The sequence below is a fragment of the Aegilops tauschii genome, chromosome 6 (assembly GCF_002575655.3).
Source record: "Aegilops tauschii subsp. strangulata cultivar AL8/78 chromosome 6, Aet v6.0, whole genome shotgun sequence".
NCBI classification, from domain to species: Eukaryota; Viridiplantae; Streptophyta; class Magnoliopsida; order Poales; family Poaceae; genus Aegilops; species Aegilops tauschii.
In genome coordinates this window covers 446,664,301-446,686,715 of record NC_053040.3, presented here as the reverse complement: position 1 = coordinate 446,686,715, position 22,415 = coordinate 446,664,301, and the positions used below count along the sequence as shown (strand labels likewise).

At 45.1% G+C, this 22,415-nt stretch overlaps 2 protein-coding genes across 3 annotated transcripts; one reads left to right on the top strand and one right to left on the bottom strand.

The window, feature by feature from the left end:
• The first annotated feature begins 9,563 nt into the window (after positions 1–9,563).
• Positions 9,564–14,674, top strand: LOC109744189 (THO complex subunit 5A). Of its 2 annotated transcripts, none has more exons than XM_020303284.3 (8): positions 9,564–9,920; positions 10,024–10,314; positions 10,983–11,319; positions 11,893–12,224; positions 12,456–12,703; positions 13,041–13,626; positions 13,713–13,826; positions 13,905–14,674. In XM_020303284.3, the coding sequence occupies exons 1-8, from the start codon at positions 9,690–9,692 to the stop codon at positions 14,154–14,156; spliced, it is 2,391 nt and encodes a 796-aa protein (XP_020158873.1). In that variant the 5' UTR covers positions 9,564–9,689; the 3' UTR covers positions 14,157–14,674. The 2 variants fall into 2 exon arrangements, with proteins under 2 accessions (XP_020158873.1, XP_020158872.1); XM_020303283.3 differs by having other exon boundaries at positions 9,611–9,920; positions 11,890–12,224.
• Positions 14,675–14,906: 232 nt separating this feature from the next.
• Positions 14,907–15,684, bottom strand: LOC109744193 (pathogenesis-related protein PR-4-like). Its single transcript, XM_020303289.4, has 2 exons — positions 15,276–15,684; positions 14,907–15,181 (listed from the first exon to the last, which is right to left on the bottom strand). The coding sequence occupies exons 1-2, from the start codon at positions 15,576–15,578 to the stop codon at positions 15,011–15,013; spliced, it is 474 nt and encodes a 157-aa protein (XP_020158878.1). The 5' UTR covers positions 15,579–15,684; the 3' UTR covers positions 14,907–15,010.
• Positions 15,685–22,415: the final 6,731 nt, after the last annotated feature.

Sequence of the window (22,415 nt, the reverse complement as noted above, 5' to 3'; positions counted from 1 at the left end):
CTTCATAGTCACTTGGAATCAAAATCCTAAATTAAGAAATGTACTTTGCCAATCTGCTTGGAGCCTTGGATGCTGTTCGGAAAGGATAGATGGGACAGTTTTGATGTTTCACTTAAATGCAGTATACTTAATATGTCATATCTTAGTCCTGGTAATGCTGTCATAATAAGAAGTGAACTCAATGTTGTTTCCTTCTTGCAGACCATCATGAGCATGATCACATCCAATGACCCTGGTGTTTCCTCTGTAAGCATTGTTTGCGAAGGGGAGAGGGATCTCTAATCTCTAAAAGTAAAAATTCAGACTTAAAATTGTCTGGCATGCATTTATATATTTTCTCAAGATAGCTTAGATGAATTTCTAGGTATTTATTTATGGCCCTGCACATGATGGGGTTGTGTATATCGGAACAAACATCTCACAATTGATTCTCCTGATGAACACAGTGCTGACATATGCCGGAAGAAGGGACTACTCTCTATCAGTGGAATGCCTCAACGCTTTGCTTTTCAGGTTTGTGCTACTCTAACCTATAATTTATACTGGTGAAAACAATGTCGTAATTTCTTTTAGTGACATGTTAAAAGGGATACAGTGGGTCCAAACAGTCATATAAATTTATTTGTTGGTAGGAAAGACATCTCTCGTCTATAAAGAAAGCAGCATATCTTTCCTTTCATGTTCTTATTATTCGCCATTTCAATTTTGGGTCTCCATGCCCAAGCACAAGCTGTTACCTTAATAATCAATTTGTTTTTACTCCTAATCTAGATCAAGGATTATGCTCTTGATGCTAGAGTGCCACTGGACAATTGCTTGGCCTGTTCGAAGATTCCTTGTACATATAAGCTTATGCAATTTTTTTCTTCCAGATTTGCACAACTGGGAGAACAAACTGCTACGTGTTCTGCAAGGAGTGTGTATGACACTTTACATGGATCTCCCAACAGATCGAATGTGCCGCGCATGAACGAGGTCATGCCCGTCGGCAGGAACCTCGACCGGGAAGAGCGGGAGCCGGGCTTCCAGGATTGCCTACTGAAAGAGGCCAGAGACACCAAGTTTCTCCGTTTCTCCTTTTCCGCGGGGTGGATCTCCAGCTCCATGATTTTGAGCTTTGCGGCTGCATCCAGAACTTGTTCAGTTCTTCAAATGCTGAGACTGAACTGTGCTTGAACTGACATGAAACATGACACGCGACATGTATGTATATCGACCTGGCCGTTTCATCGTTGGAACCTGGCCGTGGTGGACGCCGCGAGGCACGGTATAAAAACCCGGCTCGCTTCGGCGAAAGAGCGAGAGCGACCGCGTTCACAAGCCCCACACGGTCCCTTACCTCGCACGCCAGCAGACTCGCCGTTACCGCCGCCGCGTCGTCGAGGAACTCCGATGGCCTCCACCGGCGGAGGCACCGGCGGAGGCCGCCACTGGCTCGAGGACGAGGCGCCCGACCTCCGCTCCCGCATCCGCCAAACCCTGTGAGCAGCCACCACTCCTCCCTCAGCTCCCCCCCCTGTCCGTGCACCCCCGTCCCCAGCCCGTACAGCGTCCCCCGCCGGTCCCCGCCCGCGGTCGATCGCCTGGGGGATAGAATTTCTGGCGGATCCCCAGGCCCCGCCCGGATCTGGGGGTTGGGTCGAATGGAATTGAGCGGATTGGTTGAGGGCTTAGGGGTTTCGCGTAGCCGGCGGGGGTTCAAGCCTTCCTCTCCTGGGTGTAATTACCACGCGCACGTAATTAATTGATATATAAACCGAAGAGATAAATCAGTTGCAAATCGCACCTACTGCATGGTCGGAGTCGGACACGGAAACCGAATCCCGCACGTGTGGTGATCGATGGTGTCCGTCACCGATTCGTATCGAGTGAGTACTCCGCGCAGCTTTGCCTATATATTCATAACCTACCTACCTACCTAGCTGCAAAGCAAGACCAGACGTCATATTAGAATCGATCAGAAAGCCGAGAGGAGGCTATGAAGATCCGGCATGTGCTCACCCAATCCATCACCTTCCTCGGTACATACATATGCCTCTTTTTTCAGTGCTCTTCAGCGTTGATATTTTGCTTCTATAAGTTCTTTCTTTTTTCTGGAGAAATTTTACTTAAATTTGGAATACAGTTATGGTCGTTGCGTTGCTGGTGTTGGTGCCCGAGGGAATGATGCTAGCGACGGGTGTCAAGTCACCGGCGATGTCGGTTTTGTCAGAAAGTATGGAGCCTGCAATAAAAAAGGTACGTGATACAATTTATTTAGTTTATTAAATATATGGGCTTCAGTTTGTCACCCCCTTTGAATTCGACCGACATATTGATAGATGCATGCATGGAATCTGTGCTTGTTTTGCAGGGCGATATGGTGTTTGTACACAACATGAGCAATGAACCTTTCCGCGAAGGAGAGGTCGTTCTTTTCAAAGTTGATGGCTTTGAACATCCAATTGTCCATCGTGTGATCAAGGTAACAGCAAGCCCGGCCTCTAGTATCTCTTGCTACACACCAATCAAATCATTAAAGGTTCATATGTTATATTTCGTTTGCCTTGAAAATAATCGTCTCAAATTATTTTCTCTAGGTTTACGAGCATCGAGATACCGGAGAAATCCGAATACTCACCAAAGGAGACAACAATTCAATGGATGACCGATTTCTCTATGCGAGCGGGCAGCTTTGGCTTCAACCGCATGACATTATTGGACGGGTTGCAGGGTACGTGGCGGGTTGTTATCTCTTATCATGCGTCTACTATCGAATTTGGACGTGTATTAATATAGCTTTATATATACCTTGCTCTACCGTTTCAATTGATTAATGTCTTTGCATTGTTAATTTTTGTGTTTTGTCCAATGCTAACAGCTATCTTCCATATGCTGGATGGCCTGGTGTCTTCATCAGTGAAGCTTATAAGGTACGCAAGCACACATTATATTCTGGCTAATTTCGGTATATACCATTGTTTATTTAATTAAATACTCACACAAGGTCTCTCTTTTTCTTCTTATGAAAGATGTTGCTGAATGGTGGAAGCACTACAACTCCAGAAGTACTATGGGTAACAATGTAACCGCGGCAGATTTATGTGGATGGCCTCCATAGTGTCTTGTTCGTGGTTAAAGTATGCATCAAACGAACGAAGAGTATGTAAAAGACGCATCATTATCATAGTCTCCACAACAGAGTTAATCGAGCTCCATCTGTCTTGTTGAAGTCATTTCTATAGCACGGTCGACAGGATTCCCTTTTTCGAGAACACGCAAAAGTCTTACATTTATTTGCACGGACATGACTCTAACACCTTCTTTGAAAGGTAGATTTTGGTGAAATATGTAGTTAGATGTATTCTTCTTCTTCTTTTTTGATAAAGAGCGAATTTTATCACAAATGAAGTATCAAGTGGATACAAACACAATAAGCACACATTCGGCCTCTGCATTGGCAACGGCGAGTTTGAATAGCCATCGAAGGATCAGCACACACTGGCCAGAGAGTAGATGACAGCTGCGGGACGTTGGATCTGAGGTACGAGTCGGAGGCGCCAAGGTGAGGCAACACACGTCCTCGCCGCCGCCGTCCGCCATGGAGCTTAGCCCGATGGTCTCTTTCTTCGATGACGCCGAGGGAGGGAGTAGCGGTGGTGAAGGCCTTTAGGAGCGGCAGCGGCCTCTTCGCCTGTGACTGTGAGCGATCCGGGAGGCAGTTCGAGTCGCGTATCAGGTGGCAAGATGCCGATTCGGTATTCACATGTAGAGGAGAGGGAAGCAATTGTTTGCTATGTGCTATGGACTCGGTCTTATATGATTTTTTTTAGCTTAAGGCCCCCTACTTTTTAATGTATATAAAACTTGTTAAGGTTGACTTTAGAAGCCTTAAGACAGATCTTATGTCCACTTTAAAAATGTCTATATCAAATCAATCTTGTGTATGAGAGGTAAGAATATATAATAGATCCGTGAGCTTGTCGATGCCAAGGTGAATTTCATGGAATAGGATAATCTCACTATTGAACAACCATCGATAAAAAAACATTCGGATCCAAATAGAGCTACAGAAATATAATGACAACTTCAGAAGAAAAAAGAATCAAAAAGTAAATATTTAGTGAGAAGGTTACCATTAAAATCCGAACGTCGGGATTTATCTTTTCCGTATTTAAATGGTGAAACAAACTTGTTTACCGGAGCAACTAGTTAACGAGCGCTCCTTCGGGAGCCTCGCAATGATCAGCGCCACTTGGCGCGCTCTCAGCCATTCGCCACGTATTGCGCTCTGGGCGTTTCCTTCGGATTTTGTTTTTTATTTTATTTTTCCGCACGCGTTTTCGTCTTTTTAAACGGTTTTTCCCGGGGTTTTTTGACGTTTTGGTTTTCCACCGGTCTTCCTCAGCTTTTCAATAAAAAAAAATTGAAAAAAAATTACGCGAAAAAACGCGTTTTCTTTTTTTTCTTTCGCGAGAGTCATGGTTTTGCTTTCGCGAGAGTCACGGCCGTGCCTCTTCCAAAACGAAAAAAAACGCATTCTCTGTTTTTTTTTCTTTCACGAGAGTCACGGTTTTGCTTCCGCGAGAGGCACGGGTGTGCTTTCGCGAGAGTCACGGTCGTGCCTCTCGGAAACGAAAAAAAACGCGTTTCTGTTTTTTTCTTTCGCGAGAGTCACGGTTTTGCTTCCACGAGAGACACGGTTGTGCTTTCGAGAGAGTCACGGCCGTGCCTCTCGGAAAGGGAAAAAATGTGTTTTTTTTTCTTTCGCGAGAGTCACGGTTTTGCTTCCGCAAGAGGCACGGTTGTGCTTTCACGAGAGTCATGGCCGTGCCTCCTCGGAAACGAAAAAAGCGTTTTCTCTTCTTCTTTTTTTCTTCTGCGAGAGTCATGGTTTTGCTTCCGCGAGAGGCACGGACGTGCCTCTTTCGGAAAGGGAAAAAAACCCGTGCTCTCGGTTCGGTTTTTTCGTCTGGTTTTTTTCGTGAAAAAAAGTTCGTCAAAACTTATCAACATGGGATCTAGTTTTGAAGACCTCGACGCGAGGAATCCAACGGTGCAAGCGGTTCGAGATTTGGACGCACGGTTTGAGAGATAAAACGTTTTGAATAAACAGATCAACGAAAAAAGGGAAAACTTTCAGGTTGCGACAAGTGGCGCGCTGCATGTGCGCCACTTGTCGCAACCAGGGGAATTGGAATGATCTTTGCAATGAATACTCCTCAATTAGTGATTTCACTTGTTTACTCATCAGACCAGGTGACATCCTGCAAACCGATGCTCTGGTCAAGGCCCAGGGCGTCCCACACCGCTGGTGAGGCGCACGGCTCCTCGTAGTTGTGCTCGGCGTCGCAACCGTGGATGGAGTCGCACTGTCCACCACCTTGGCGTACACCGAGCCGCCACCCTTCGCGGCAGTGATCTTGATGCTGCGGCCGCAGCGGGACATGCCACTGAACCAGCCAGTGGAGAGCGCGACAACCATCTCCAAGTCGTCGTGGTACGCGCCGTCGCACTCGGACGGGAGGCCGCCGTCCTTGCCCTTGCCGAAGCCGTTGACCGTGAGGACCTGCCCAGGTGGCGGAGGAGACGGCGGCGAGCAGAGGAACTGCAGGTACTGCTTGCCATCGACGCAGCAGTCCGGGCTGTTGCTCGTCTCGCAGTGCCCGGGACGTACCTGCTGGGCTGGCAGCCGACGACGTCGTGCGGCCGGACCAGGCACGACGCGGTGTGGGAGGCCGAGAGCGTGGCGAGAAGGACGATGGCCATGGCCATGGTGTGCCGAGCTCTCGCAGTCGCCATTTTGTTGGCACCTAACTGAAAGAACGCTTGAGCGGATCAGCATATATGAGGGCCCGAAGGCCGCCACGCCGGAAGAGAGCCTGGAGACCTCCGCGCGCATAAGCAGCAACTCGATCACAACGGGAGGCGGAAATCGATACGCCGGAGGAAGAAGAAGATAGGGAGCTTAGGAACCTCCGCTGACCGTCGACCCCAATCCCGCCAGCCAGGACGACGCACAAGTGACGTGCCGAGAGCACGCGAAAGTCGTCTGATAATAGTATTTCACAACAGGCCCCCCTCCATAGTACACCCGGGAGTACTACTCAATAGCAGTGAAACAATTAGGCTCCAAATGGCACTCATTTATCAGCCAAGATGGTTAAACAGGCAAGGAGGCTGCTAAGATCATCCTCACGATGATATTGTAGGAAGCCTCCACGGCGTCCTCTCATCGGTGGTGCGTGCTTTTCTCGGTAGCTAGGTTGAGTGGTGCGCAATATCCTATGAAGCGTGTTGTAACGATTTTTGTCTGGGTTTTCGTAAATTAACCGGACAACACTCTCTTCTGCCATTTTAATGAATACGCCTAAAAAATCCTCTGAAATAAGCAATAAGCAATCAAACTTGCATAAAATCGAAGAATTCATCTCTCTATCAAACAAACAAATTAAATTCTAAAAATTATAAGTTTTTTCTGCAAAAAGATCAGGTATATTATAAAAAAATCACTGGGAGTACAAAACATCTCAAAAATATAAAAAATTACATTGAGATTCCCAGACCACTGAACGACCACTACTGCCGTCAGAATGAGCCGTCGATGCGCCATTGTCGCCGCTCCCCTACCGGGGCCAGCAAAAGCAGTTGTGGGTGATGATTTTAATTGATCTGGGTGAGCTACTCATGCAGCCTGGCCGATGTCGTAAATAAATCTATCTGTAGAGATACTATAAGCTCCCTTTATTTGAAGCGTCCTAATGTTTCAGGGCCTTGGAGTCGCTAAGGGCCCCACCTGTAACGGTGTTTGTTGTTTAGTTTTATTACTTTTTTCTTCACATTTTTATTAGTTAGGGCTTATTAAAATTTGTGAACATTAAAAACATTTTTTTCAGTTCCATTAGTAAATTTGTGAAGGTTTTGACTGTTAACAAACATTTTTAGTTTGTGAACATTTACTAATTTGAAAACTTATTTAATTTGTAAACATTTTTTAAATCCATGAATATATTTTTAATTCATGAACATTTTTTTAAATTCATGATTACTTAAGTTCGTAATATCTTTTAAAATCCTTGAATATCTTTTAACTTAACTAACTTTTTAAATAGAAAAGAGGTAGCCAATTTTTTTTATAAGCTAGCAGTGGGGTTAGCGGAAAAATAACTAGATGAATGAGAGGAGCAGGGAGCCAAGCTGACGGGCAGAGCTTCGTGTGCACGCTCATGTCAGCGTTATAGCAGCAATTCCATAGTTTTACCATGGAATATGAGCTCCAAAGAGGCTCAAACAACTACCACCAGTTGACACCGAGGCCAAAATGTGTAAAGACATTACAACCATGCACCAAACAACTTCACTTTTTTCTCGAAACAAATAATGTCTCCAACAACAGCCTGACATCGCAACTGGCCAGAGAGTAAGAAGTGTTGTTTTTGTACTCATGACGAGACAATTAAACACCTCTTTTTCCAATGCAAGTTTGCACGTTCTACGTGGTGAATCATCCAAATAGCGTCAAATTTATATCCGCCCACAAGTGTTGCCAATATATTTGGTCACTGGTTGGACGGTATTCCAAATAGGTTTAAAGCGCTTATAAGGGTGGGAGCGTACGCCTTAATTTGGTCGCTCTGGCTATGTAGAAACGATTTGGTTTTTAATGGAAAAAATGCTTCTCCTCTGCAGGTTATTTTCCGTTGTACGCAATCGCTTCATACGTGGTCTATGCTACAACGATCGGAGCACCAATCGTTGTTCAAGGCGGTGTGTACGCGGTTGAAGCAGGTGGCTACGGAGGTTTTTTCCCAACATGGGTGGCAGCATAACCTCCGGATCGATCCACCACCACCTTCGACATAGGCATAGTGTCGGTCTATAGGACTTTACTTTTGCCGATATGTCGGTTTATATTTCATGTTTTTTGTCAGACTTTTGGATTTGGCTGTGTGCATCTCAGTTATGCAAAGGTCGGGTATTACTCATAATATTTTTGTATCCCCTTGATGCTACATTCTGAGATAATAAAATCGCCCTTTATCGAAAAACAGCCTGACATGATATATGAACCAAAAAATACCGGCAGAACATAATTAAAACACAAGCCAACACAGATAAAGTCAAAATAAAACAACTGATCGCAATAACATACTTGAAAATAAAAGAGTTAAGGAAATGTCTAGGACATATCTAGATATGCCCTAATTATTGCATATCTAAGTGACTTAATCAAGTATAAAAAGAAAAGAAATAATAAATACTTACATGAATCTTCGCGTAAGATCAATAATATAGGACTTAGATGTGTTATACTTATGACACATCTAGATGTGCTTTAGCAAAATTGAAGAGTTCATCTCACGAGTGAAGAATGGCGTGGCGTAGCGCGCATTAGCCTCAAGTCCTACTACAACTCCTTCCACACTCTCCCTCTTCCTTTTCTAGTAATATTTTTTTACTTTGAGATTTTTATTGAGGCAATGAGAATTCCGAAATCACTAGTTGAGGAGTACTCGTTTGCAAAGATCACTCCAACGCGACAAGTGCGCACATGCAGCGCGCCACTTATCGCAACCTGGAAGTTTTTCCTTTTTCGTAGACCCATTTATTCAAAATGTTTTATCTCTCAAACCATGAGCCCAAATCTCGAACCGCTTTCACCGTTGGATTCCTCGCGTCGAGATCTTCAAAACTAGATCCCATGTTGATAGGTTTTGACGAACTTTTTATTCCACGAAAAAACGGACAAAAAACCAAACCGGGAGCACGGGTTTTTTCCCTTTCCGAAAGAGGCACGCCCGTGCCTCTCACGAAATCACAACCGTGCCTCTCGCGGAAGCAAAACAGTGACACTCGCGGAAAAAAAGAGAAAACATGTTTTTTTCGTTTCCGAGGAGGTACGGCCGTGACTCTCGTGAAAGCACAACCGTGCCTCTTGTGGAAGCAAAACCGTGACTCTCGCGAAAAGAAAAAAATAGAAAACATGTTTTTTCCCTTTCCGAGAGGCACGGCCGTGACTCTCGCGAAAGCACAACCGTGCCTCTCGCGAAAGCAAAACCGTGTTTTTTTCCCTTTCCGAGAGGCACGGCCGTGACTCTCGCGAAAGCACAACCGTGCCTCTCGCGGAAGCAAAACCATGAGTCTCGCGAAAGGAAAAAAAATAGGAAACATGTTTTTTTTCCGTTTCCGAGAGGCACGGCCGTGACTCTCGCGAAAGGAAAAAACGCGTTTTTTCGCGTAATTTTTTTTCCAATTTTTTTTATCGAAAAGCTAAGGAAGACCGGTGGAAAACCAAAATGTCGAAAAAAACCGTTTAAAAAGCCGAAAACGCGTGCAGAAAAATAAAAAAAAACAAAATCCGGAGGGAGCGCCCAGAGCGCGACACGTGGCGAATGGCTGAGAGCGCGACAAGTGGCGCTGATCTCCCGAAGGAGCGCTCGTTAAGCAGTTGCCCTCTGAGAATTCTCATGTAGATTTATAGTTTTTGATAACTTCTATTATTGAGACAAAGGGCCCATGTAGCTTTGTCGGCCGGTTCCTGTCCTGATTTGGGCCGGATACCTCCGCAAAATTGGGCTGGTCTCGATTTCCCAAGAAACGGCCCGAGCATCTTACCTGAACGAACTAGGTCAGCCAGAACCCGACCCATTTACCACTTCCGCTCCCACTTCCGGCGCTCGGCATCGTCTCTCTCGTCTCCGGCCGCATCCATGGCAACGGTGCTGGCGGCGGAGGCCATGGACGTCGAGGCACCGGCGCGTCCCCCCAGCGCCACCACCGCGCCAAAGCCACGCTCCCTTCACGACCTCCTCGCCGAGACCCGCGCCTCCGTCGAGGAGGTCGCCGCCCGCATACTCGCCATCAAGAAGGACGGCGCCCCCAAGTCCGAGCTCCGCGAGCTCGTCGCGCAGATGTCCCTCCTCCTCATCACGCTCCGCCAGGTGCGTCTCTCGCCCCAAAACCCCGACCCACCTTGCAGCAGAAACCCTAGCTCTAGATCCGCCGCTCCAACTCGAGCTGGATTTTTTATTTTTTTGCGCGCAGGTGAACAGGGAGATACTGATGGAGGAGGATAAGGTGAAGGGGGAGACGGAGGCGGCGAAGGCGCCCGTGGACTCCACCACGCTGAGGCTGCACAACCTGCTGTACGAGAAGAACCACTACGTCAAGGCCATCAGGTCGTGCCTCGACTTCCAGACGAAGCACCCGGGGATAGACCTCGTCCCCGAGGAGGAGTTCCACCGCACCGCGCCGGCTGACATCCGTGACAAGACTCTCGCGGCGGACACCGCCCACGACCTCATGCTCAAGCGCCTCAACTTCGAGCTCGTCCAGGTTGTGTACTGTTATCAGCTGCCACTCGCATAGGAGCCCTAATTATCATCAAATGAATTTGATGTGGTTTGTTCGATGATTGCTGGTCTAATGTAGTTAGTGGAGAGGATGTCCATGGTTTCGTACATGCATGAAAAACCTAAATTCAGCTTGATGGAGAGCACATGAATGGTTTCATATCATGTTTAGGCTGGGAAACTTAATTGCAAGGATTAGAAAATGTAAGCTGAGCTAAATGTTAAGTAACTTTAACTTGGTACAAGATTGGTCTGATATTGGTTTTATATCACAAAAGTAGGGAGGTTCCTGCTGCTTATTAGAATCAAATTTGGATTATTACTGTGTTTGGTTCACCACTGTTCCGGCGAACATTTGTTTAATAACTAGAATACAATGTCTGCTGGCAACTCTATTTAACTTACCTTACATGTACAATGCACCAGGCCAGTTTGTGTACTATTAGAAATGTGTGTGAGGGTCCTTTGTGCTACTACTATAATTTCATTCATGAATTCTGCACATAGATTTTTCATCCTGCTATAAAATAGCCTGTGTCTCATGTGTTCTGAATCTGTGTGCCCTTGCTAGTCAGAAGTCGATTATCACTGTCGCTGGTCTGTTCAGGATTTGATTTCTGTCATCTAAAATATGTGTTAATTCTGATACAGCGTAAAGAGCTATGTGAGCGACATGAGAAATTGGAACAACAGAAGAACAGTTTGCTGGGGACAATTGCAAATCAGAAGAAGTTCCTTTCAAGCCTCCCATCGCATTTGAAATCACTGAAGAAAGCATCTTTGCCAGTGCAGCAGCAGCTTGGGATGCTGCATACTAAGAAATTAAAGCAGCACCATGCAGCTGAGTTGCTCCCATCTCCTCTTTATATAACTTACACCCAGTTGTTAGGACAGAAAGAAGCATTTGGCGAGAATATTGAAGTGGAGGTAAATGGAAGCACAAAGGACGCTCAAACTTTTGCTCAACAGCAAGCCAAACAGGAAATGGGTATGTTATATCTGTTTGGAATGTAGCACATCTGATTAATGTGTAAATCTAGCATGCTATGCCTCCCTGCACTTGTTCCTTTATTGCATTTCTCAACACTGCTGTTTCTTAATAGACGAGTGGTCGTGTCCTTGCAAGAACAAGGACTTGTGGTCCTTTTTTTAAAAACTTTTTTGCAACCTTGGACGTATCCTATATAGTCTCTGCAAAATTCTTTTAGAGTTACTATTTTTATAACAGTGCAAAAGGGACGTGCTGGTCATGTGAGGCACTTAATAACCAAACATAATTTTTTTCCTAGTGAATGTTTTAGAACAGTTTGTGCTCTGTATTGCAGCATAGGCACATTTATCAAAGCCTTTTTAGAAGCTGTGTGATCTATTATTATTTTTCCACTGGAAATGGAATAACATGCCAACAGTACACAGTTGCTGCTTTGTTCATCTTTACATTTGAGTTTCTGAGCATATGAACACAGTCGGAATCAAATTGATTATGTGACAGTTTGTAAGTCATTACTTTGAGGATATTAATATTATGGATGAATTGTTTCTTATGTATCTGCAATAGCAGGTACTTTGGCAAATGATGATAGTAATAGGATGGACGACGATGCAATTGATGAGGAAGAAGATGCTCAGAGAAGAAGATCAAGGTCTAGGAAGAGTTCAAAGGAAGCTAGTAATCCTGCATTAGCATATCAACTTCATCCACTCAAAGTTGTTCTCCATGTATATGATACTGAAGATCCTGGAACCAAGCGTCGTAAGCTCATCACTTTGAGGTTTGAATACTTGGCAAAGTTGAATGTTGTCTGTGTTGGATCTGAAGATTCAGATGGAATGGACAGCAATATCCTGTGCAACCTATTTCCAGATGACACCGGCTTAGAGCTGCCTCATCAGGTGTGTTTTCTAGAGCAGCTTCTTTTCACATGTATCCCTGTTGTTATTGAAGCCTCTGGCCAGCAGTTTACATGCTTTTGTCCTTTTATTTATGTCTTCATAGGCAGCATTTAGTTACCATGTTTTTTGTTTATTTTTTGGCAGCAAAAAAGCTGTTGGGCATTATGATTCCAGATTATCCGTAGCTTTTCTCCATACAATCTAAAAAGGTGACCTATGAATTTTATGCAGATGGCTAAGCTTTATGCTGGGGAGACTCCAAATTTTAGTGAAAAGGATTCGCGTCCGTACAAGTGGGCACAGCATCTAGCTGGTATAGACTTCCTCCCGGAGGTTCCTCAATCTGTTGGGGATAGTTCTAACAGAGCGTCGAGAAATGCTGATTTGTCATCTGGGCTTGCACTATACCGTCAGCAGAATCGTGCACAGACTATTTTGCAGAGAATCCGCTCTCGGAAAATTGCACAAATGGCTCTCACGTGAGTCACCTGCTCTACCATGTTTGCAGTTTGGGATGTCAATAGCCAAATCCGGATGATAGATCTTTACAGATGTGTGCATTGTACTTTGGCTGACAATTTTGGTCGGATGATGCTTTTGCTTCATTGTACATGTCATTCTGAGACATGCTGCATGAGTTAATGAAACATTTCCTGGGAAAAAAATTGTGAACACCTCGTTTAAAGCTTCTTCATGTCTTCTCTTTGATCTAAGCTGGTTCTTGTCAACCATCTTTCTCTTGCTACTTATGACTCCTATGCATATCTTGCTTGATTGAATGCATCCCTTTGAAGTTTTTGGGTCTGTCATTTACAGGTGGCAACTTAGTTATTTAACTAAGCTGAGGTGGCCTCACATAGAACACGAGAATACACCATGGGCATCACGCACCCCATCGTGTAGTATGCACAGTTGGTCATTGACAGGAGTTTTTCCTGAGCCTTCGGCTCGTTCTGCTTTAGTGGTGAGTGGGCCTGCAGGAAGTGTTGACAGTGATTTGGAGAGAAGATCTGTGACAAATGGGCAAGAAACCGAGGGTAACAGAGAGGATGGTGAGCTTCCAATTGTGGTTCACTCTGAAGATATGCCAGATGATTCTAAAGTATCACAGGCAGAGGTCTCACCTGAAGTTCTAAACCATTCTAGAGGCTTATCTCTTATATCAAAGGGCTCTGCACCATCTAAGCTAAGCATCTCACACAGTTTTGGTAGAAATGAGGATGATCTTGATTTCTTAATGGACAGTGACAGTGAGTTGGAGGAGCTGGCATGTGCTGACCAAGAAACTGAGCAAGGTAGCCTCACTATAGATAAATCCTGGGAGGATTATGCTTCCAGAGAGTTCACCATGGTCTTGAGTAAAACTTTGAAGAATGGTTCAAAAGTCATGCTGGAAGCCAAGGTAATTTTCCAGCCACTCTTCCTATAGGCCTTGTTGCAAGAATCTCCATGTGTGCTTGCTTTCTCACTGTTGGTTTGCAATTGCAGATTAAAATTAGCATGGAGTATCCTCTTAGGCCACCACTTTTCAGATTGCAGCTGGTTTCTGAAAAGACCGAAGATTTGAAATGGCACAATGATCTTCGTGCAATGGAAGCTGAGGTTTGTATTATGAGCTTCTTTCTCAAATTTTCATTCGTCGCACGTCTCTCATGGTTTCACTGCTCTTATGACTTGCAGGTGAATCTTCACATCCTCCGAATTCTTCCTCGGTCGTACGAGGACTATATATTAACCCACCAAGTTCTGTGCCTGGCTATGTTATTTGATATGCATTTGGACGAGGATCACGAGAAAAGGAAAGTTACTTCAGTGATTGATGTCGGGCTCTGCAAACCAGTCAGTGGAACCATGCTCACTAGATCGGTCAGGGGGAGAGACCGCAGACAGACCATCTATTGGCGAGGTGACGTTTGCTCTAGTTATTTGTGATCTTGGTTGATCGCCAGTTGAGTTTGAATGCATATCTTTTGTCGTTTGGAGGAAAACGAAGATGCTGAAACTGCCTTTCCATGGCACTGAGAAACCTTGTTTCGGTACTGGAACTAACATGGTCTGACAACAGTAGAAGCTGCCAAGCTTGCCCACGCTGGCTGGAGAGAGATGCTTCCCTGTTGCCTGACGATAGTTTTCTAACCATTATGGCATTATGATGTTTGATATGCAATCACAAGAATACCGAAACTCGTGGTGCACTTTATCTTGCTTGATTTACATGGAACTTTGCAACTCCAGCAGACTTGGTACATGCAGCATCAAGCAACAGACAGATTGCACGCCTGCGTTGCGTGCCTTGATGGTGGTGGTGCTGCTGCTGGTCAGACTTGCTTGTTCTTGCTGAAATCTTCCAAGCCAGACAGAGACGGGTTTCGTTCTTGCGATTGTGTAAATTATAAGTTCCCAAACTGTATGTTTAATCTGAACTACCAAATCGTTGCATTTTTCCGTCTTTTTTGGTGCCTTCTAACCTATATTTGGCTATAACGGTGAGAAACAACAGACTCGTACAATACTTTGCTATCAAACATAGGAGCGTCAAAACCAATACTGAACGCGATGGCACGCGCCTACTTGCTGAAGATGTTTATATGAACTAATTTGTTATTCAGTAGCCAGATTACGTGCCTTTGATGGGACATAAAAAGCTGTCATTGCGACTATCGATTATGAGTTACATGATGACGAGATATTCAGAATCGGAAAACAACACGTGCTGTAGGCCTCGAGTAGTATTGATTTCGACTGCGTTTTATTTCTTGCTGGGGCTACTGATTTCCCATGCACATTTAGTCTTGGCAGCCGACGAACTCATAGTCGACGACGAGGTGGCCGTTGGCGGCGCCGCCTCTGTCGGTGTCGATCTGCTGGAACACGGCAGCGTCAAGGTCGAGCCCGCCATTGGCGCACTGGTCCACCACCCTCGCCACCGTACGCGCCCCCGTCGCCCTGTTCGTCACCTGCAGGTGACAACGTCCCGCCGATCAAACAACGCGCGATCCATAACACGATGCACATTTTCTTACGCGAATCATCCATCGACGGAGTACGTACCTGGAGGCAGCGGCCGCAGGACGGCTGGCCGTGCGCGCCGGCGGGGCCGCAGAACGCCGTCCAGCCGTACCTCTGCCGCCACGCCAGCGGCATGTCGGCGTCCCACGTCGCGCAGAAGACGCTGGCGGCGCGCAGGTCCCAGTTGATCTTCTCTGGGTTGTACAGGTTGTACGTCGCCGCCACGCCGCTTGCCTGCTGCGCCGCCGCGCCGTTTGCGGATAGGCAGACCACGGTCAGTGCCATGAGAACCAGCACTGACACCGGCGTCCTCGTGCCAGGAACAACGGCGACCTCCGTCGCCATACCTCTTTCTGCCTAGTTAGTGCCTAATTGGCCAATCAGCTACTGCTAATATGGGACTAGTAGTGTATTGCTGAGGTTGTGACTGGCCATATTTATAGATCCTGAATTCTACAAGCTGGGGATTGTAATCATCGCCTTCACTTGATCATAATTTTCAATCTCAATAAGCATCTGCGGTTGCCATTATGTTTGTTTTTCTGTTTTTAGTCAGACTTGTCACTTTTGGCTTATGCTATACTCCCTTCGTAAACTAACATAAGAGTGTTTAGATCACCACTTTAGTAATCTAAACGCTCTTAGCGCCAGTTCTTTTGGCGACTTCAAAAATAAGCTACCTCCTCCCCAGCTTTTCTCATAAGCCACATTCCTTATTCATTGGCGCTTCTGGACTAGTTATGGGATGACTAATATAGAAGCCTCAATAAATTTTGGGAGTGGCTTCTTTTTTAACCTGGCAAGAGGCAACTTATTTTTTAAGCAACCCAAAAGAACTGACCCTATATATTAGTTTACAGAGGGACCGAGGGAGTATCTGTTTGATGCTACATTTTGAGTTATAATAAAAAACACTCTTTACGAGAAAATACAAACTATGCTTTGGTCACTTGAACTCATGATGTGAGCTTCTTGTTTAGCTTTGCATGATATTTAGATATGTAGCTATTTCTCCTTATGTTGCTTCAGTGATGTGAGTGTGCCAAATCTTTGCCGTGGTTGTTTGTTAGAGCTTTGTCAATTCCAAGTTGCTCATTGTGTTGGAAATATGAGCAATTTACCGAATGATTTTATTGACAGAAATACTAGATAAAGCATGACTAATATAGCAGAGGTAAAACAAGTCATGCAATTCGACAGAGAAAAGGTAAATAGCATCTGTATATATGAACTAGAACCGAACACGTCTAGAACAGACACTAGAGCAAGAAGTTGTGACAGAACCTCTAACAGAAAGAGTATGAGAACGTACGGAACGGGAGCAGATGCACCGGTCTTGGGGTCGGTGTCCTCGCCAGCCATGTCGTCGAGGAGGTTGTCGACGTCGGCGAAGCAGTCGTCGTCGGGGAACTAGTCGTCGGAGTCCAGGGCGTCCGTGACGAAGAAGTCAGTAGTCGCGCTGAGCGCTTCCCAAAAACCTTATCACCCTTCTCCCGTACAGAACTCAAAAGGTGCGGTTTCGGAGGCCTACTGTCCCGACCTGCGGTGCACGCCGCAAGTCGGGATGGGGAAGATCGTAGCAGCAACGCAGTGCTCAGGAACTTTGTGGCGAGAGGAAGAGGATCTTCTGGTGTGTCTCTCTGGAGAGGAGCGACCTCTCTTATATAGGCACAGGAGAAGGAGGCGAACAGGCTGCGACGGGAGGTGAAGCAACAGAGGGAGACGAAGCGAACAGACTTCAGCCGAAGAGGCGAGCCGTTCGGATTCAGTGTCCACTACAAAAAAACGTTTCAGCTCCCGCATGACCTTTCGTATACCCGTCGTGCGTGACAAAAATTTAGACATCGGCTCGGCTCATTCCCGCAACCCGCGGCGCGTCGCGGCGTGACGAGGCGTGGCGTGGCGAGGCGGGCGGCGGAGGAGGAGCCCGCGTGGATGCCCCTCTTGTTCTCATGCTCATACAAGTGGGGAAAGAGCCTCCCTTATAAGGAGGTCCAACTCCCACTAAACTAGCAGTGTGGGACTAAACTTTAGTAGTATCCCTTGTTTTGCACAAATGGGCTAAGTGGGCCTCTAGGATTTATTTAGGAATTTCTGAAATAGTTATTGGGCTGTCCCAAAATAGACTAAATTCCAGCAATCCCCCACCAGATCCCAGAGGCACACAAAAATTTGCCTTTAGTTCCAAAACACTGTTTTATATACCGGTACTGCAGTGGAGACTGTTAAGTTGAACTTCCACCTAGAACTCTATGCTACACTAGTAAGCAACTTGAACAGTAGACTAGGCCTTGAACTGCAAGTTTTCTGCGAATCTAGCTTCACATAAAGCCTTGACCGATACGTGGCTACCGTGGGTCTTCCCCGCGGGTGGAGCTTATGCGTCATACTCCAAGACCTTTCATGAGTTTACTAGAGAGAACCCTACTCTCATAGATTGCGACGTTTAACAATCAGACTCATATAGGTGTGTTCTTCAAAAGATGTTCTGCAGGACAACATCTCTGCTTAAATGAGCCACTTAGAACACATTAAGATATACATCAACCTGCCATGCAGATTAGGAGAGTATTGCATCTTCATGGAATGGTATTGTTAATAGTAAGGATACTCTCCTCTCAGTTGATCAACAGCTTGTCTTCCACATCTAATTCACGGGATCTCCGATCACAAAGAATAGGTTACCACTGTGAACAACTCATATTGTGGGTCTCATACCCATCTTCCTCGATGCATTATCTATCACATTACGTGATAGACCCTTAGTAAAAGGATCTGCCAGATTCTTAAACGTTTGGATATAATCCAATGCAATAACTCCGGAGTTTTTCATTTTCCTGACAGACTTTAACCTTCTCTGAACGTGTCTTGATGACTTCATGTTATCCTTTGAGCTGCTCACTTTCGTGATCACAGTTTGATTGTCACAGTTCATAAGGATACCCAATACAGGTTTCTCAACTACCGGCGAGTCATTCAAGAGCCGACGAAGCCAATCTGCTTCGACCGTACCTGTATCTAGTGCTGTGAGTTCTGTTTCCATTGTTGACCTCGTTAAGATGGTCTGCTTTCAAGACTTCCAAGAAACAACGCCACCTCCATGAGTGAATACATATCCGCTCGTGGCCTTTATCTCATCAGCATTTGAGATCCAGTTTGAGTCACTATACCCTTCAAGCACCTTTGGGTGCCCAGTGTAGTGAATTCCATAATTTGCAGTGCCTTTCAAATAACGCAAAACTCTCTCTAGAGCTTTCCAATGCACATCTTCTAGTTTTGAGACAAACCGACTCAGTTTGCTAACAGCAAAAGAGATGTCAGATCTTGTAGCACTGGCTAAGTACATAAGCAAGCCAATAATCTGAGAATATTTCAATTGATCTCTAGCAATTCTTCGATTCTTTCGAAGTAACACACTCGCATCATATGGTGTTGGAGAGGGCTTGCAGTAACTATAGCCAAAGCGACTCAAGATCTTTTCCACATAGTGAGATTGAAGCAATGTAATCCCACCATCATTGTCTCTCAACAACTTGATGTTCAAAATGACATTAGCCACTCCTAAATCCTTCATCTCAAAGCAGTGAGATAGGAAATCCTTGACCTCCTTAATAACATTCAGATTTGTTCCGGAAATCAGTATGTCATCAACATACAAGCAAAGGATAACTCCCTCGCCCCCACCATGGCGATAGTACACACATTTGTCAGCTTCGTTTATAACAAAGCATGCAGTTGTTAAAGTTCTTTCAAACTTCTCATGCCACTGTTTGGAAACTTGCTTGAGTCCATACAAAGACTTCAGCAACTTGCACACTTTTCCTTCCTGACCATCTAGTACAAACCCATCTGGTTGTTCCATATAAATTTCCTCGTCCAACTCTCCATTTAGGAAAGCAGTCTTAACATCCATTTGATGAACGAGAAGACCATGTGAGGCAACTAGTGAAAGTAGAACTCAAAGAGTGGTCAGTCGAGCCACAGGTGAGTAAGTATCAAAGAAGTCTTCACCTTCCTTTTGGGTATAACCCTTAGCCACGAGCCGAGCCTTGTACTTTTCAATAGTACCATCAGGCCTAAGCTTCTTCTTGAATACCCATTTGCATCCTATAGGTTTGCACCCATAAGGACGATCAGTTATCTCCCAAGTTTCATTCGCCAAGATGGAATCCATCTCGCTACGAACCGCTTCCTTCCAGTAGTCAGCATCTTCAGATGCATAGGCCTCTGAAATAGAACTGGGAGTGTCATCTATGAGATACACAAGAAAATCATCACCAAAGGACTTTGCAGTCCTCTGTCTCTTGCTCCTAGTAGGAACTTTATTGTTCTCCTCCACATGATTTTCAAAGTGTTCCATCAAAATGGCAGGTTCGGTAATTGTAACTGGTTCCTGATTCGATGAACTAGGCATCTCCTGATTAGATGAGGTAGCCATATCCTTCATGGGAAAGATATCTTCAAAGAAAGTTGCATCATTCGACTCCATGATCGTACCGACATGCATGTGAGGTACCTCAGATTTTACAACCAAGAATCTATAACCAATGCTATGAAAAGCATATCCCAGAAAAACACAATCCACGGTCTTTGGTCCAAGCTTGCGCTTCTTTGGAATTGGCACATTGACTTTCGCCAAACAACCCCAGGTTCGTAGATAAGAGAGTTTTAATCTTTTCTTCTCCCATTCCTAGAATGGAGTTATCTCTTTATTCTTTGTGGGAACTCATTTTAGGACATATGACATGCAGTCAATATCGCCTCCCCCCACCATGCCTTGGAGAGACCTGATGTGTCTAACATGGCGTTAACCAAATCTATTAGAGTGCGGTTCTTTCTTTCAGCCACTCCATTTAACTGAGGTGAATAGTGAGGCGTCCTCTCATGGATTATACCATGTTCCGCACAAAAAGCATCAAATTCATTGGAAAAATACTCTCCACCACAGTCGGACCTAAGCCTCTTGATTTTCCAATCAAGTTGGTTTTCCACTTCAGCTTTATAGATCTTGAAAAAGTTCAAAGCCTCATCCTTAGATTTCAGAAGATACACACGGCAGTATCTAGTGGAGTCGTCAATTAACGTCATGAAATATTTCTTTCCACCTTTTGTCAAAACACCATTCATTTCACATAGATCTGAATGTATGAGTTCTAGTGGTGCAAGATTTCTCGTTTCTGCAGTCGTGTGAGACTTATGAGGTTGCTTAGCTTGCACACAAACTTGACACTTAGATCCCTTGACAGTGGTGAAACTAGGGATTAAGTTCAATTTGGCTAGTCGCGACATGCAACCAAAGTTAACATGACAAAGACGTGAATGCCACACATTTGATTAACTATTGTTGCAAATATGATTAACAACTTTATTGCAAACGTCTGATAAGGATAAACGAAACAGGCCTCCTGACTCATAGCCTTTACCAACAAAGGTTCCATACTTGGATATTACAAATTTATTCGACTCAAAGACAAGCCTCTACACAGAAGAGATCCGCTAACAAGATTTTTATTGACGAAGGGGACATAATGCACGTTCTTCAGCCGCACGATCTTCCCCGAAGTAAACTTCAGATCGACCGTGCCAACACCACGAACAGAAGCACTTGAACCGTTGCCCATCAGCACGGTTGAAGTCCCTGTGGTCTGATAAGACGAAAACATGGAAATATCACCGCATACATGCACATTAGCACCCGTGTCAATCAACCAATCAGGAGAATGACATACTGAAAGAATAGTGGGAAATATACCATACCCAGCATCCTTCATGTCAGTGTCTCCAATGACAACATTAGCGGTCTTGCCGCCTTTCCCAGGATGACGCTTGTCATAGCGATTAGGGCAACTAGGAGCCCAATGATCAGGATCCCCACACACATGACAAACATCTTTCTTCTTGTCATTCTTCTTCTTGAAGTTCGTGTGTTGCACAACCTTGTTCTTCCCATCAAATTTTGTTTTACCATCAAACTTGCCCTTGTTCTTGAACTTGTGGGGCTGGAAGTTCTTCTTCTGTACCAGATTGGCACTAGATCCTCCCTCAATACCTCGAGCACGTGTGTCCTTCACTCTCGCCTTTTCTTCCACATCAAGAGTGCCAATGAGATTCGGGACGGGAAACTCCTGTCTCTTATGTTTCAGTAAGGTAGCAAAGTTCCTCCATGAAGAAGGAAGCTTAGTGATGATATCTCCGGCAACAAACTTGTCCGGTAGCATACAACTAAAGTGCTCAAGTTCTCTAGCAAATGACTGTGTCTCATGAGCTTGCTCAACCACGGAGCGCTCTTCAGTCATCCTGTAATCATAGAATTGCTCCATGATGTACAGCTCAGTGCCAGCATCCGAGACCCCAAACTTGGCCTCGAGTGCATCCCACATATATTTTCCATTATCAATTGACGCATAAGCATCAACTATGTTCTCACCAAGAACACTCAAGAGAGCAGCCTTAAACAGAGTATCCATTTTCTGAAAAGCTTGTGCCTGTTGAGTATCAAGCTCTCCTTCAGGTTTGCCAAGAGTGGCGTCATAGCAACTCATGGTTTGAAACCATAAGACTGCTCTCACGCGCCACCTCTTATAGTGGATACCCTCAAACATAGGAGGTCTCATGGAAGCAGCAAAACCACTCGGGGTAAATTGCCTATGATAAGGTTTTTGGATTGTTGGAAATATGAGCAATTTACCGAATGATTTTATTGACAGAAATACTACATAAAGCATGACTAATATAGCAGAGATAAAACGAGTCATGCAATTCGACAGAGAGAAGGTAAATAGCATCTGTATATATGAACTAGAACCGAACACATCTAGAACGAACACTAGAGCAAGAAGTTGTGACAGAACCTCTAATAGAAAGAGTAAGAGAACATACGGAACGGTAGCAGATGCACCGGTCTTGGGGTCGGTTTCCTCGCCAGCCATGTCGTCGAGGAGGTTGTCGACGTCGGGGAAGAAGTCGTCGTCGGGGAAGTAGTCGTCGGAGTCCGGGGCGTCCGTGATGAAGAAGTCAGTAGTCGCGCCGAGCGCTCCCCAAAAACCTTATCACCCTTCTCCCGTACAAGACTACTACCTCTTGAGCACTGCGTTAGTTATCCCTTGAAGAGGAAAGGGTGATGCAGCAAAGTAGAGTAAGTATTTCCCTCAGTTTTTGAGAACCAAGGTATCAATCCAGTAG